The 16,024-nt window shown below is 33.0% G+C and overlaps 1 protein-coding gene across 1 annotated transcript; it reads left to right on the top strand.

Annotated features, from left to right (window-relative positions):
* The first annotated feature begins 485 nt into the window (after nucleotides 1–485).
* On the top strand, nucleotides 486–3,451 carry LOC142541160 (root phototropism protein 2-like). Its single transcript, XM_075647789.1, has 5 exons — nucleotides 486–652; nucleotides 739–808; nucleotides 913–1,290; nucleotides 1,979–2,707; nucleotides 2,876–3,451. The coding sequence occupies exons 1-5, from the start codon at nucleotides 588–590 to the stop codon at nucleotides 3,350–3,352; spliced, it is 1,719 nt and encodes a 572-aa protein (XP_075503904.1). The 5' UTR covers nucleotides 486–587; the 3' UTR covers nucleotides 3,353–3,451.
* Nucleotides 3,452–16,024: the final 12,573 nt, after the last annotated feature.

The raw sequence follows: 16,024 nt of genomic DNA, 5'->3' as shown, positions 1-16,024 counted from the left end.
ATTGTGAATATCGGTAGAATTGACCCGTCTCACAGACAAAGATTCATTAGATCGTCTCACAAGAGATCTATTTTTTTATACATATTTTAATTTATTTTTCAATTTTCCCAAACTTATCATTATTTTATTCAAAACTCAGCATAATTTTTTTAATAAATATTTATTTTTTAAAATATAATTAAATTATATGAACATATAATTAAATAATAACGTCGGTGTTTTTAGGTTCGTGGGAATCGAAATTTGCATGCACACGCGGTCAAACGCGGACCATGGAGCGTGGGAATATTCAACATGTGAAAGGCATCGCGTTCAACGATACTAATGTACGTGGACAAGAAACAAAGTTGACACAATTTCTTGTTCGATTGGGCCTCTACAGTCATGGAAACATGGTAATGACTAATATAATTCAAAACTTTATATATTATTATTTTTAAACGATTAAAGTTTAAATTGTAGGACGATATTTTGGATTAGTGGAAAAATCAACTTTTAGATATTTATCATTTATGGAACTCTTATAAATAAAACCCATTCAGAAATGTCGTTGGGCACACACTGTTTTCTTGAATCTATTTCTGGACATGGCCACCCGCCGCAGGAACAGTTGCAGCGACCTTCCTCTTTCGAAACAGAGAAGTGGACAATGGTGAGTGATTACACTTATCATTTAGTTCTATTCTGAGATATAATTCATTTATTTTTACTGAAACTACTTCAAAATTCTGAATGCAGGGTGATTTCTCAAGAAATCCCGGCTGATGTTGTTGTTGAAGTAGGGGAAGACCACTTCCCTCTTCACAAGGTATGAAGAAACTAACCCATTGAAGAAGGGGAAAAAAGACTGATTCTTGAATTTACTCGTTGTTTTCTTTGGTTAAAATGGAGTTTATTTGTTGGGTTTTGCAGGTTATGCTTGTGTCGAAGAGCAATTACATAAGACGGCTGATTCTTGAATCGAAAGATACGGATTTAGCAAGAATAGAACTTTCGGTCATGCCCGGGGGGCCTGAAATATTTGAAACGGTAGTGAAATTTTGTTACGGTGTCGATATCAAAATCACGGTACAGAATGTGGCTGCCCTCTGGTGTGCGGCTGAATATTTACAGATGAACGAAAAGTATTCTGAGAATAATCTCACTAGCCTGTCGGAGAGTTTCTTGTCTGAGGTAGCGCTGACGAGTTTATCAGGGGCTATCCTCGTCTTGAAATCGTGTGAAGATCTTCTTCCAGTTGCTGAGGAACTCAACCTAGTCCAAAGATGTGTTGAGGTGATCAGTTCCAAGGTATACGATGTAGACTTTTTATATCTTAAAAAGTTTGATGAGGTGAATGAAGTTGGTGCTTTGAGTTCTTGGTCATTTATGAGCATATTGTAACAGAATTCTGTCTTGAATTTGGATCAGAAAAAACAGCTTAGTGATTATTTCGAAACATTTCAGTAGTATTAGTTGTCTCATATCGGTTGGATAAAATATCTAAAAGTTGTATATATGGACCGAAACAATCCTCCACCCTTGATATAGCTCTTGGGGATGAGTTAAGTCCAAGTTTCAATCTTAACATGGTATCAGAGCTCAGGTTCCACCGTTATGTGTTGGAATGCCCATAATTGGGTCACCCGTTCTACCCATAATTGGGTCATTTGTAAACTTCACGCTCGAGATGTTCATTCTTGGGCGTGATGGGTTGTATTAGTTGTCCCACATCGGTTGGATAAAATATCTAGAAGTTGTATATATGAGCTCGAATAATCCTACCCTTGAACTAGCTTTTGGAGTTGAGTTAGGTCCAAATTCCAATCTTAACAAATAGGGGATCATTTCGTTTTGTTGATAAAATTGTTTAGTTTGGTGCAAAAATTTGGTTCCAAGTGAGCTAATTAAGTTCGAAACCTACTTCTTGATTACTGTTGTTCTGGATATTTATTTGCAGATAGTTAAATAATTGTTGGTGTATCTTCTTCTTTGATAGGCATGTGTTGAAGCGAAATTTCCGAGCCGTTCGCCACCAAATTGGTGGATAAAAGAGCTATTAATCTTAGATGTAACCTTCTTTGGAAAGATCATGGATTCAATGAAGGGTAGAGGTGCTAAGGCCTTGACTATGTCTAGTTGTCTAATGACTTATACGGAGAAATCACTTCATGATCATGTTCGTGATCACTCGGGGAACGGTATTAAATCACTAAATTCGGGTGAATCTGATATCCGAACCCAGAAGCAGCGTGAAGTTCTTGAGTCCATAGTGGCTCTCTTGCCCTCAGGAACGCTCTCTTTCCCTCCAAACTTCTTGTGCTTTCTTCTGAGGGTCGCGATTTTCTTGAGGGCAGATGCTCATTCCAAAAAGGACCTCGAGAAAAGAATATCGGCCATCTTAGATCATGCAAAAGTAGATGATCTTTTTGTACTTTCGTGTACATATGATGGCGAGCGATTGTGTGATCTCGAGACCGTGAGAAGGATCATATCTGGATTTGTGGATAAAGAGAACAGTATTGCGGTCTTTAATGCCGGTGACTTGAGAGAAGTGTGTTCTGTTGTTATGAAGAGAGTTGCAAAGACTGTTGATGCGTACCTCGCGGAGATAGCCACTTATGGTGAACTTACTGTTTCGAAATTTACCGGGATCGCGAATTTGCTGCCTAAAGCAGCTAGGAAGGTGGACGATGATCTTTACCGTGCTGTTGATATCTACTTGAAGGTCAGTGTCAAATTCCATGTGACTAAGATAGTCTAGTGAAAAAAAGGCCTTTATATTTTCAATGTTGATATAATGGTGGATTCTGCTCTATCTAAAGTTAAAGCCGGTGAAATTTAGTTCTTAATGGTAACACTGACTCTTTTTTTTTTTTTTTTTTTGCGATTACAGGCACACGCAAATCTAGACGAAATCGAGCGAGAGAAAGTGTGCGGTGTAATGGATATATACAGGCTATCATACGAAGCCCGAGTTCACGCTTCGGAAAATAAGCGTTTGCCCGTGCCGATAGCCCTGCAAGCATTGTGCTACGATCAGCTCGAGCTAAGAAGTAGCATTGGAGATAAAAGCACAGAAGATGCATGGACTAAAAGAGATCCAACACACGGCGATGCGTCTCTTGCTGAAGAGAATGAATTGCTGAGAATGGAAATACTTGAGATGAAAATATATCTATCCGATGTGCAAAAGAATCTGCAGCAGGGGATTTCGACACCCGATGAGAAAGTCAAGAAGCAGACATTTGTGATGGAGAAACTTCGAAAATTGAATATTTTGAAGAAGGATACTTCCAATGGAGATGGCGGAAAGGGAGGTTCCGCCAAGCCCAAGAAAAGTTTCTATCGGCGTTTGTGCCGAGAAATTTAGTTATGGGTTCGACCAACTCTATTATTAGGAGTTTATACGACATATTATTCTAATAATAATGTGACGTGATTATATTATTATATTATTTATATATTTTTATTGTGTTGTTGTTTATTTATTATATATATATATATTTGAATAATATCATGTTATTATATAAAAGAAGTCTATGACGCTTCATTATAATAATGTGACGTGATTATTTCATTGTTTATATATTTTTATTGTGTTATATAATAATTATATATATATTTGAAAAATGTCACAGTATTATATAAAAAGAGTCACTGACACCTCATTATAATAATGTGATGCGATATACATAATTATTTAATGATTAATATTATATACATCATATTATCACCATAAAATTATGCATATACATGCATTTATTTTTTAAGATTTTATATTTATATAAACGATCATAAACAACTAGTTTTTACCCCATAAATATGATTTCACAAACAAATTCAATCACTCCAAAATTACTCTTCATACCTAAAAGATTTTCTTCATCACTTTTTCGAAGAACAAGAAGATGATTCTTTCAAGGTTATTTTGCATAATTATTTTGAATATTATAATAACTAGTCTTGTATTTATCGGAGAATATCCGCATCGCATTTTTTCTTTATTTTTAAGAATGCTTGTATTTATAATTTATCCGTTACTTTGTGTTGACATATCAATAGATTTAGAACTTAACAAATAAAACGCATTGTTATTTTTCTAGTACCACCATGTCAAATTTGGCAAAACTCGAATTCGTTGCGCTCGACATTACGGGAAAAAAATTATGTCTTGAACTCTCGATGTAGAAATGCATCTTGATTCATTATGTTTAAATGAGACCATTAAAGAAAATGGTATCTCACATTACAAGAAAAAACAAAAGTTGTGATATTTTTACGTTAATATCTTGATGAATTATTAAAATGTAAATATCTCATTTAAAAAATATCACGGCTTTATGGAAATGATTAAAGGAAAGATTTGAACATATAAAGAAAGTTATATTGTCGACCACCCGTGATGAATGTAATACATTAAGATTCCAAGAGTTTAAGAAAGTCAGTGATTACAACTCGGCAATGTATCGAATAATCTCGCAATTAAAATTTTGTGGACATGAGGTTACGGAATCGAAAATTCTTGAAAAAACATTTTTCATTTTTCACGTATCAAATATAACTCTACAACAACAATAGAGAGTGCGTGGATTTGCGATATATTTTGAACTTATCGCGTGTCTTCTTGTGGCGGAAAAGAACAACGAGCTACTGATGAGAAATCATCGGTCTAGACCCACTGGATTAACTGCATTTCCAGAAGTAAATGTTGCAAGTAAAAATGAATTTAAACCTGGAAACCAAATTCAAAGTCGAAGACAAGGTTTTGGTCTAGGTCGAAATCGAGGTCGTGGTCGTGGACGTGGAAGTGGTCGCAGTCGTGGTCGCGGCCGTGGTTTTGAAAACAATCGAGATAATTACTTCTATAACTCATCTCAAAAGGTCGTCACGAACCACCCACAAAAAATGTATAATGAGAACATGAGTTTTAATGAAAATCACTCAAAAGGATTTGAAAGTTCTTTTTTAGATGCGGTACTCAGGACATTGGTCTCGTATTTGTCGAGCCCCTAGCACCTTTGTAAGCTCTACAAAGAATCAATAAAGGAAAAAAAAAAAGATCAACTTCACTGAACATAGTGATCGTTTGAGTGATTCAAATCATTTTGATGCTGTAGATTTTCTGAATGATTTATCTGAAAATGATCAATATATTGATGGAATAGAAATATAAAATATTTTATTTTTCATGTACTCATATGATAATGTTTTATTGTATAATTATTATATAACAATTTGTAGGATAGAAATGTAAAATATTTTTTATTGCATTCATATGATAATGTTTTATTGTATAATTATGATATGTGTTATATTTTTCAATAAATTACATATATATTGTCAATAATTTTTTTCATTGCATATTTTTTTTTGAAGTTCAAATATGAAAAATGCTATGAACAAAGCTAAACAAAGAAATAATCCCATGGAAATTTACATACCTGATAGTGGTACAAGGAAATAATCTCATGGAAGTTTGCATACCTGATAACGGTCACATGTATGTTTATAATCAACGCGGATTGTAGCATTTGCGAGATTACTTGCTCAGATAATAAAAATGCAGAATCAATTTCTTGATTATAAAATAAGAAAATTAGATTTGATAATGCTGATGAAATTACTTACCAGACTTTCAATGATTATTGTATGTCAATGGGAATCACTGTTGAGCATCATGTTGTTCATGTACATACACTCAATGAATTAGTTGAATCATTGATTAAACTTCTACAACTGACTGCTAGACAAATGATTATGGTAATTCGCATCAGACCAAGTGCATATCATAAATACTCCAATTGCAGCTTGCATTTGGTAAAGAACTAGACATTTCTCATCTAAGAATTTTTGGATGTATGGTATATGTGCCTATTGCATCGCCTCAACGAACAAAAATGGGACCTCAAAGAAAGATCGGAATATTTATTGGTTATGATATCCCATCAATCATTCGATATCTTGACCTCAGACAGACGACATGTTAACAAAATTTTTTGATGATTGTCAATTGAGAAAATCTTCCCAATGTTACGAGGAGAAAAAATACATATCGAAAATAAAATTACATGGTATGCATCATCATTGTTACATCTGGATCCAAAAGTAAACAACGTGAAAAAGATGTACAAAAAATTGTGCACTTGCAAAGAATAACAAATCAAATACTAGATGAATTTGCACACAAAAAGGTAACTAAATCATATATAAATGCTATAAATGCCCCTGCTCGAATTGAAATTCGAAAGAAACAAATTGAAGACACTCATGATGTCATAAATGATTAAATCGTGGAAGGTCAGTTGGTTCCAATGATAAAAATCCTCGAAAAAGAAAATACATAGAGAAACACAATGATCACAAAATAGAGAACGATAATCCGACAGAAATACTTGATGATGAAAATGTTCTGTTAGAATCATAAACTTACGAGAATCGTGTAATCTCTATCAATTATATTAATACTGAAAAAATATGGAACCGAAAAGATATAAAAGAAATTGATAAGATATTTTCTTATAATGTGGTATTTGACATTATAAATGACAATGAAAATTATGAACCAAAATATTTTGGTGAATGTAAAAATCGACATGACTGGAGAAAATGGAAAGACACCATCCAGGTTGAATTGGATTCGCGGACCTAATTCTTTACACCTGAAGGTGTAAAATCTGTTGGGTACAAATGAGTTTTTATTCGAAATCAAAATGAGAAAAATGAAATAGTAAGATATAAAGTTCGACTTGTTGCACAAGGTTTTTCTCAAAGACCCTTGTGTTTTCATTAAGAAAACAAGATCTGGATGCGTAATTATTGTTGTATATGTTGATGACTTAAACATAATTGGAATAAATAAGGAAATTCAAGAAGTTGTGTTGTACTTGAAGGAAGAATTTGAAATGAAGGACCTTGGAAAAACTAAGTATTGTCTGGGTTTGCAAATTGAATATGAAGAATGTAGAATATTTGTTCAGCAGTCAAATTATACAGAAAAGGTCCTTAAACATTTTAATATTGATAAATCAAATTCTTTAAGTACTACAATGGTTGTTAGATCATTAAACATAGAAAATGATCCATTCCGTTCATGTGAAGATGATAAAATTATTCTTGTTCCAGAAGTACCATATCTAAGTGCTATTGGCGCCCTTATGTATCTTGCAAATTGTACAAGACCTGATATATCTTTTACTGTAAATTTATTGGCAATATTTAGCTCATATCCAATAAAAAGACACTGGAACGGAATTAAACATATATTCCGTTATCTACGAGGAACGACAGACTTGAGACTTTCGTATTCAAAAGATACCAATCAAAGTATAATTGGTTATGCTGATGCTGAGTACTTATCTGATCCACACAAGGTACGTTCCCAAACCGGATATGTATTTACTTGTGGAGGCACTGCAATTTCTTGGCATTCAAATAAACAAACACTCTTATTTCACTATATGAAGCAAGCCGTGAATGTGTGTGGCTAAAATCAATGGACCCAACATATCCAAATCTCATGTAGGCATGTGACACTATATGAAGATAATGCTGCATGTATTACTCAAATGAAAGAAGGATACATACAAAGCGACATAAATAAACATATTCTCCCTAAGTTCTTCGCATTCACCCAAGAGCTTGAGAAGAATAAAAATATTGATATTCGTTACATTCAATCAAATGAAAACTCATCAGATCTTTTCACAAAGGCACTTCCTACGACAATATTCAGAAAGCATATGATATGCACAATCTACAAAATTTTTGAAGAATCGCTCGTGTTAGCATGAGGAGGAGTTTATGTGACTACACTCTTTTTTTCTTACTATGATTTTTATCCCAATGGATTTTTCTAGTATTGTTTTTAACGATGCAGTATAAAAACACGTAATGAAGACAATCATTGTTTCATGATCATCATCACAAGAGAGATTGTTGAAAATAAGAATTGAAAATATTGAAAATTAGTGTGTGATAATGTATTTAATGATGTAATTATTTTTGGATTATTTTCAAAAAAATTCTATAAATATATCTCTCAATTTGTGAAAAAGATACACAATTGAGTGGAAAAAATTTTATAAAGTGTGTAGTTTAATATATTTTGTGAATTTAAGATTTTATTCTTTACATTAAATTTTTATTTTTAACAAATATGAGTTTGTCATGTCCGTTAAGTCGAGATTTTCAAATTAAACTAAACTATTGGCATAGTCTATTGCATTTGAACCTAACAATTTTATCATGGGTAAATTTTAAATAAATTTCCAATTATTAGTTTAGTTTAGAATTTATTCATTTGTTCATCAAAAATTAGTTTAATCTCTCTAATATATTTAAAATTTTGCAAAATCATCCATTTTCGGTACATAGGTATCATACCTATCGATTATACACAAAGACATAGGGTTACACAAGTTTTTCAGCTTGTATACCATGAACTAAATGGTTTTTAATTGTCAATCATGCTTTCGTATAATAAATTAAACATTTTACTCTTTCATTAGAATGTTGTCGGATTGTATTAATTTGATTTTACAGACTGCTCCTCAAAGCCTACCCACGTAGTTGCAACAGATGGTTCCTGATGTAGATCTTTTCAACAATACCTAGCACAACCCTGTATCTTTTTCTACCTTATGATGTATAGTAAAGAAGTTTAACTTTGAAAATAATACATGAGAGAGACAGTAAGCTTTGATTATTTTATTCAAACATATAACATATTATTACATAATAATCTCCTATAGAGGAAGAGAAATATGTTTTTATAGTAGTTGGAATTACACCATACAAACCGAAAATATTACAAATTATATTTTTAAAGAAAAATGAAAATATTGAATGATACTTTTATCTTCCTTTTGTCATGATATATATACAAGTCTAGGTGTATTTGAAATCCAGACTTCAAACTTGTGAATTGTTTTTCAGTTGTGGTCGACGACATCTTTTAGTTGGTGTACCACTATTTAGTGATTTTTCATATTGTGGTGGTTGAGTGGTCATTCTCTACTAATAGATTGGTTGGATCACATGCTTTTTTTTCCCTTTGTCGGGGAATCTTTTGCTTTTATATGGTCCCCGGGGAAAACGTGAATTGTGTGGACCTTCATCATTTGGAATTGTCTATGCATTATGTTTTCGGTCAAATCTGGGCCAAAAATATTTCCCGAATTCTGGGTCTTTCTGCTTTGAGCATTCTGAGTAGATTTTTTCTGACCATCTTCCCACATGAGCCATATTTCAGAATTTTCGACGAGTTTTTTTACTCTTTATAGCTTACTGTTCCACAGAAGATTTATTTTCTTTTCAAATATTTCTTCTGCAATGTTTTTAGTTCTTCATTTCATGATATTTATTAGAGAAGATCCACTTACATAATTTTGATAAAACTTAAATAGAAACTTGACTTTGTCCAACTCTGTGAGAAGACCCGTAATCCTCATGCTTGTCTAGTGGAGATGCCGTCTTTGACGAGTGATGAAACGAGAGGTGTTTCATTCTTCAGAGATTCCTTGATGAACTTTTGGATGTTATGTCTGGCCTTCTCAACTTGATGAAGTGAAATGCGAGCCTTTACCGGCTGATTCTAGTACTATACTAAAAAAGTAAAGTTCCAGAATATCTTCTCTTGACTTATAATCATTTTTGTCCATGTTTCATGAACAAATTTCTGGATCCATTTTGATAGTGCTGAGATTTCTGAGAATCAGAATGATGTAGCATAAACCGAGGCAAAATCCTCAAATTCAAACTATGCTTTTATCTCATTAGGATAGAAATCTGGTTTCATCCATATTCTAGGATACTTTCCTGCTACATCAACTCGGATTGTGGCTAGGTTGATGCATATTCTTGTTTTCAGTTTCTCTTAGTTCTGTTGATATACTTGGAATGGAAAAACTATATGTTCGTTAGTACCAACCTTAAATTTTCCCTTGTCAGTTTGAGGTCTAAGGTTGATCTCTTCATCTTCACTCCCCTGGGTGAAGGGTTGATTTGAAGGCTCGAGATAAGGATTTGAAGCTTCAATATTTACTTTGACTCATATAAAGATGATCCCGACTTAGCACTTGTGCTAGGGGTACTTGAATCCTATACTCCAAGTATAGAGCCTTGTGCTCGAAAACTCTCCATTTGAGAAACAAGTGGATTTTACAATATAGATCATAGCTGGGTATAAGCCTGTAAACAATCTGCTATTCGATCAGAGATAATGCTCTTATCAACTTGTTGTAGCATACCCACAACTTATGTATTTAGGACAAGCTTATTGAACTTGGTTTGAAGAATTTCAAGATGTTTCCTCAAATGCCTCTGCATTTTCATGAGGAAATCGATATTAACGATGTCCATTTATTGTTAAGAAATTTGCAAGAATATTTTCATGAGATTTAATAATAAAAATATTAAAAATATAATTTTGAAATAAAGCTTGTCATCTCAGTAATCTAACCTTCTCGGGTTTAGATTATATTCTATTTTTAAGAATGTTATTACCTTAAGGTACATTTCTTTGCAAATAAAAATAATGACCATTTTCAAAAGCCTTTTTTACTACATAAAATTCATTTTCATTGATATGTCATTGTATGGCTTCTGCATATGAGAATAATCCACTGCAATATCTACACGACTGTTCTCTTTTTTATGTGAGCTTTCTAAGAACCGTTGTGCACCAATGATCATTGTCATTTGTATATAATACTATATCATCTCCATCTTCAGGAATATCCATTTCTGGAAGATTTTGCAAATCTGTTTTAGTTGGCTAAGTTTCTTTGTGTGTTCTTCTGTCCCTATAAATCTTGCATATTTTTCAATAATGAATAAATTCTTTCCTGTTTTTTTTTTAAGTTCTTAATCAACATTCTAGCAAAGTTAACAACTCCTATGAAACTTTGAAATTGTTTATTCTCTTTTAGTTCATTTGGAAAATTCTGCACATTTTCTACTACGTGTTCTTGCAGAATTATTCATGACTCATCTTTTTTTATTCGAATAAATTCAATATTTCTTATAGCAATGATAGTCATCTTTTCGGATAAGACTAGTCTTTTTTTATAAACTTTAGAGAAAATTTATAAAAGTTTAATATATCTGTCCATATTTTTCAATGACATTAAAACATTATCAATATAAAAAACATAAAATTAAAATAATCTTTAAATAGATTATCTGTTTTTTTAAAAATATATGTGGTGCATTATCAAACTCATCGGTAATACTTCACAACTATAGTGACCTTGTGGTGTGGAGAAAACTATTAATTTCTTGTTTTCTTCCTTTATTCTAATTTGATAAAATTCGGACTTTCAATCAAATTTAGAGAATATTTTTGCGTTGCATATACACATGATTAAATTTTCTCTACTGTGTATAAAATACCCATCAAACTCCAGAATTTTATTAATTATTTACTAAACTAATTTTGTTCGTTTTTATTTCATCATGATTTCTTATCAGGAAACCTGGAATGCTATATGATGATATTCCTGCTTTGTTTAAACCAAAGTTTAAATGTTCCTTGATAATAATCCGCATATCATTTTGATCATTTATATTAATCGAGATAGGCTTGCATCTGACGAACTCATATTTGTTGTCTTCCTTGATTTTAAGCCTAGCTTTGAATTAGTTTTTGTTCCACCATGTCAATGGATCTTAATTGTAATTTTTTTTGATAATTTATTGACATCTTCTAGGGATACTTTTGTTTCAAACTCTACATGTTTCTGGTGTAAAGCTATTTTGAGAAATTCTTTTCTTTTTGTTGTAGGTTTTCATATGCTATTAATTGAAGTATTGATTCTCCAAAATGTCTAGAATCCTCATTTTTTAGTTCAAAAGTTTTCCTTCATCACCACGCTTGCTGCAAAACTGAATTGAATTTTTTTTTTGTAAAATGTCTCTCTTAGTCTCTGGACTACGGCTTTGTGATCACATGGTGTTGTGAGCATTAATCTTCTAGTATTACTTTCTTGCGTAATTATTTCCTAGCAGAATGTCAGCTCCTATATCATGAAAATAAATTGGTGGTATTTTCACCTTGTACCAATGTGTTTGTACAACATCTCATATTAATATTTCCGTCATCTTAATCCATTTTATGTAAAATTAAAATTCACTTGGAGAAATATCGTGCAGCAATCTGATGTAATTCTTCTTCCATTCTTTTGGAAACACTCATCTTTTGCTTTACAGATTCCCACTTCGGGAATGAATATAAGCAGCACAATATTCAACTTTATATTGTTCATATAACATCCTTACTGGAGTGTATATTGAGAATGAGCTCGTGGTAATTGGATTTGTCACATTCTATAATATGTCATGAATTTCATTCCATTTTCTACAAATTTCTAAAGTTCGTGTTCCTCGAGAAACTCTAGCCCAAGAACCAATTGATTTGGTTCATTTTATGTGATTCATTTGATATGAGCTTTCAATTCACCAATATTGATCATTCCTTGGTAACTTCATATCACAGGTTGTTCCAAATAGTATATAATATTATAAATAAATTGATTTCTATGTCTTGTAGTATCAGATACTATTTCGACTCCTTACACCCTTCTAGACATATAAACTTTCATATTGTCGAGAAGTGTTTTAGTACCTATTGGGCTTCCTAGATAGGCGTTTTCCCCCACCTGTGACTTAACGAAGGATTATTTCGAGTGTTTTCCGCTTTGTTTAATACCAAACTCGATCTAATTCATCGGTGTATATTTTCTTAGAACACGAGCTATTGCAGCTCATCAACGTTTTCAGAGGATTTTCCCGGCTGATTTCACCTCACCAATTCAAGACCAGTTCAACTGACCAGTTCAGAACATCAGTTAGGAGCGAACCAGTTTGCAGATACGACAAGCTTAATCTAGCTGTGCACAAAGGTACAAAAGCTATTGTACGATCATAGTACAATAAGAGACGTTGCAGCAGCACTTAAAGCCAAATGTTCCAGATATCTATTTGGTGGAACAAATTCAAACTGCAACGAATTCATTCAATGAGTCTCACTGTACGTTCAGCCAAACGCCTATAAATAGAAGTCGAAGTTCAGTGAAGACGATGATGAGAGTTGATGGAAAATACAGAGAGGGCACGCTTATTGCATATCAGCTTTAAAGAACCAATCAGCCCTATTTTCTGAGGGAACACTTCAACGTGTTATCAGCTTAAATTAGAAGCATATTTCTCTCAGTGTGTGAGAACACTTTCGGGTAGTTTACAGAGATCAGTTCTCAAACACGCACACACCACCACTCAAATTCCGTCTTGCACAATGATGTAAAACATGTGTGTGTAGTCTTTCTCACATAGACATTAAAAAAATATTGATTGGAAGGTGATGCCTTCAGTCTAGACTAGGAGTTCAGTTAGGCAGTGGGTAAGTCCTAAGCTGGGTGGGTTATTACAGTTGATGTAATTAATCAAAGTCTTCTAGTGGATCCTACCCGAGGTGGTAGAAGGGGTGACGTAGGAGCAGTTGAAGTCTCTGAACATCCATAAACATATCTTCTGTTATTTCTGTTTAACTGCTTGTTTTTGTTCTTAACTGATTTGATCACTTCAGCTGATATCAGTTCAGTTCTGTCCATAACTGGATTGATATAAGCCATAACTGATCCCTAACTATTTTCAGTCATTCAGTTACATAAGATATAAAATTTATCAGTGTTTCTTAACAAAGGATTATTTCGAGTGTTTTTCCGCTTGGTTTAATACCAAACTCGATCTAATTCATCGGTGAATATTTTCTTAGAACACGAGCTATTGCAGCTCATCAACGTTTTCAGAGGATTTTCCCGATCCAACAATTGGTATCAGAGCTAGCTGTTCTAAGAAGGACATTTGAAAACTGATATTTTCTTTAAAATATGTTTTTAAAAGGTTTTCAAAACCCTCTTATGATGTTATATATGTCTGCCGTGCTATTTTGTTGTTTAGCTGTGTGCAGGATTTTTGAGTTCAACTGACAGCATGATAACTAAATTGACCAGCGGACAAGATTTTAGTTGCCATCTTACCAGTTAAACTGATCAACAGACGAAAGCCAACTACCAGCTGAAACTGATGAGTTAAGTGGAGCTTAATCATCATAAGTGCCGCCGCTTCATTGCCATATCAGATCAGAGTAGATGATCAATGCGGTTCAGCATCAGTTGAGTTCAGTTTGCATCAGCTAGACCAGTTAGTCAGCACAGAGATCAACTCCAAGGCAATTAGTTGTTCTTATGGCAAAAGAAAATCAAAATTGATGCAGCATTCTAAGCATTCTAGGCGATCAATTGTTGGTATACTCAGTTCTATTTTGTATAAACTGACTGATACTTGATGTTATTTGATATTTGCTAAGTGTAATAGAAATTCCCTTACATAAGATGGTGTGCTTTATATTAATACAAGGGACGCGTAATGGATTAAATTAACATCAAATGTATCCAGTTAGTTTGCATGTAACTGAACTGATTTTTCCAGTTTATAGGTTGCCTTAACTGCTTGAGTGTTTATTGCTTAAACTCCTTTTAAATCACGCAAACGATTATATTTTTCTGAGGGGTAGTTTTATTTAGTTCTTGAGGGGGAGCTTTTTCTTTAAAACTGCTTTTAAATTTGTTATCTCTCAAACTAAAAAAAATTGTTTTCAAATCGTTTTATTCAGTTGTTGAGGGGGAGCTTTCTTTCTGCTATCCCTCGAACTGACAGTTCTTCTATTCGCTTTATTGTTTTTAATCGTTTTTTATTCTCACAAAGGGAGAGAATTATTAACTGTTAAAATCGTATTTTAAATCGCTTTAACTGTTCAAGTTTTGTGATCATAAAAAAGGTGGAGATTGTTGGAACATTTCATGTTCGCAATCTTGTTTTTGATGTTAACAAAACTTGTTATTATGTTTCTAATGATTTACCGAGTGTACAGATGTTGTAACTGATCGAACTGATCAGTTACCGAGCCTAAACTGAAGCTATCGAAGATGTAAACAGAAAAGTGCCAACTGATTGATCGAACTGAACCAGTACAACTGAAATATTAAGAGCAGTTCAACTGATTGTCCAGTTGACTCAACTGATTTCACTGATTCAGTTGAACTGGTCAGTTGGGCTCTTCATCAGCTGGCCAGGCTTTTGAAGGTCTTCTTCTGAACCACCTATGAACTGGACAATAAGTTGAACTGCTCTTGATATTTCAGTTGTACTGGTTCAGTTCGATCAATCAGTTGACGCTTTTCAGTTTACGTCTTCGATAGCTTCAGTTTAGGCTTGGTAACTGATCAGTTCGATCAGTTACAACATCTGCACACTCGGTAAATCATTAGAAACATAATAACAAGTTTTGTTAACATCAAAAACAAGATTGCGAACATGAAATGTTCCAACACTTATTATTCTATCTCCTTGAAAATACAGTCTTCTTGATTTCAGTCTAAGACTTTGATTCCTTTGTATAATTGGTTTATCATGGATCTGAATATTCGTTTCCTACATTAAAGGAAACTCGATTCTGTCTGGATAAATTGCTTGATCAACTTTTCGAAATATTTCTGGTATTTGAATAAACTCATTTCTAATAAACAATTCTGAGTGGTGTGTGTTAGATAGAGCATATGAAATTTGATAGGTAATAGGATATGATCTATTATCATCTTTCATCGGCTTATTTTCTTTGAAATTTTGGTGTAATGTTAAAGCTTGACTGAAGTCTCGATCTGCCATGTTGTAAGCAATTCTTGGTTAAATTACACCTAAAATTTTTAATCCGCATAGATTTCTTTAGATTGTTCCAAGTATTGAATCTTGAAGATTACTCATTCGTTTATTGCATATAGCAATATCAATAGATGAGTCTATCTCTTCTTTAAAAGTAGCTTTTATCATAATTTGAATTACTCTGATATGAATTTAGGACATGGTTTGTGCTATTTTTACATTAAGTTTTTGCAATTCCTTCTTAATTTTTTCAAAAAAAATTTATTGCATCTCAATTTGATTTCTCGTAATTTCTGTTGGGATTTTCATTTCCTTTCTAGCAACC

The sequence above is a fragment of the Primulina tabacum genome, chromosome 3 (genome assembly GCF_025594145.1).
Source record: "Primulina tabacum isolate GXHZ01 chromosome 3, ASM2559414v2, whole genome shotgun sequence".
Classification (NCBI taxonomy): domain Eukaryota; kingdom Viridiplantae; phylum Streptophyta; class Magnoliopsida; order Lamiales; family Gesneriaceae; genus Primulina; species Primulina tabacum.
The sequence above is the reverse complement of the archived record's forward strand: the minus strand, read 5'-3'. Positions and strand labels throughout refer to the sequence as shown.

Bases quoted from the DNA above. Each gene is read 5' to 3' on its own strand.
- LOC142541160 (XM_075647789.1), top strand. From the start codon at position 588: ATGGCCACCCGCCGCAGGAACAGTTGCAGCGACCTTCCTCTTTCGAAA. The intron at 809-912 runs GTATGAAGAAAC...TGGGTTTTGCAG, and splicing joins ACCACTTCCCTCTTCACAAG to GTTATGCTTGTGTCGAAGAG. The intron at 2,708-2,875 runs GTCAGTGTCAAA...TTGCGATTACAG, and splicing joins CTGTTGATATCTACTTGAAG to GCACACGCAAATCTAGACGA.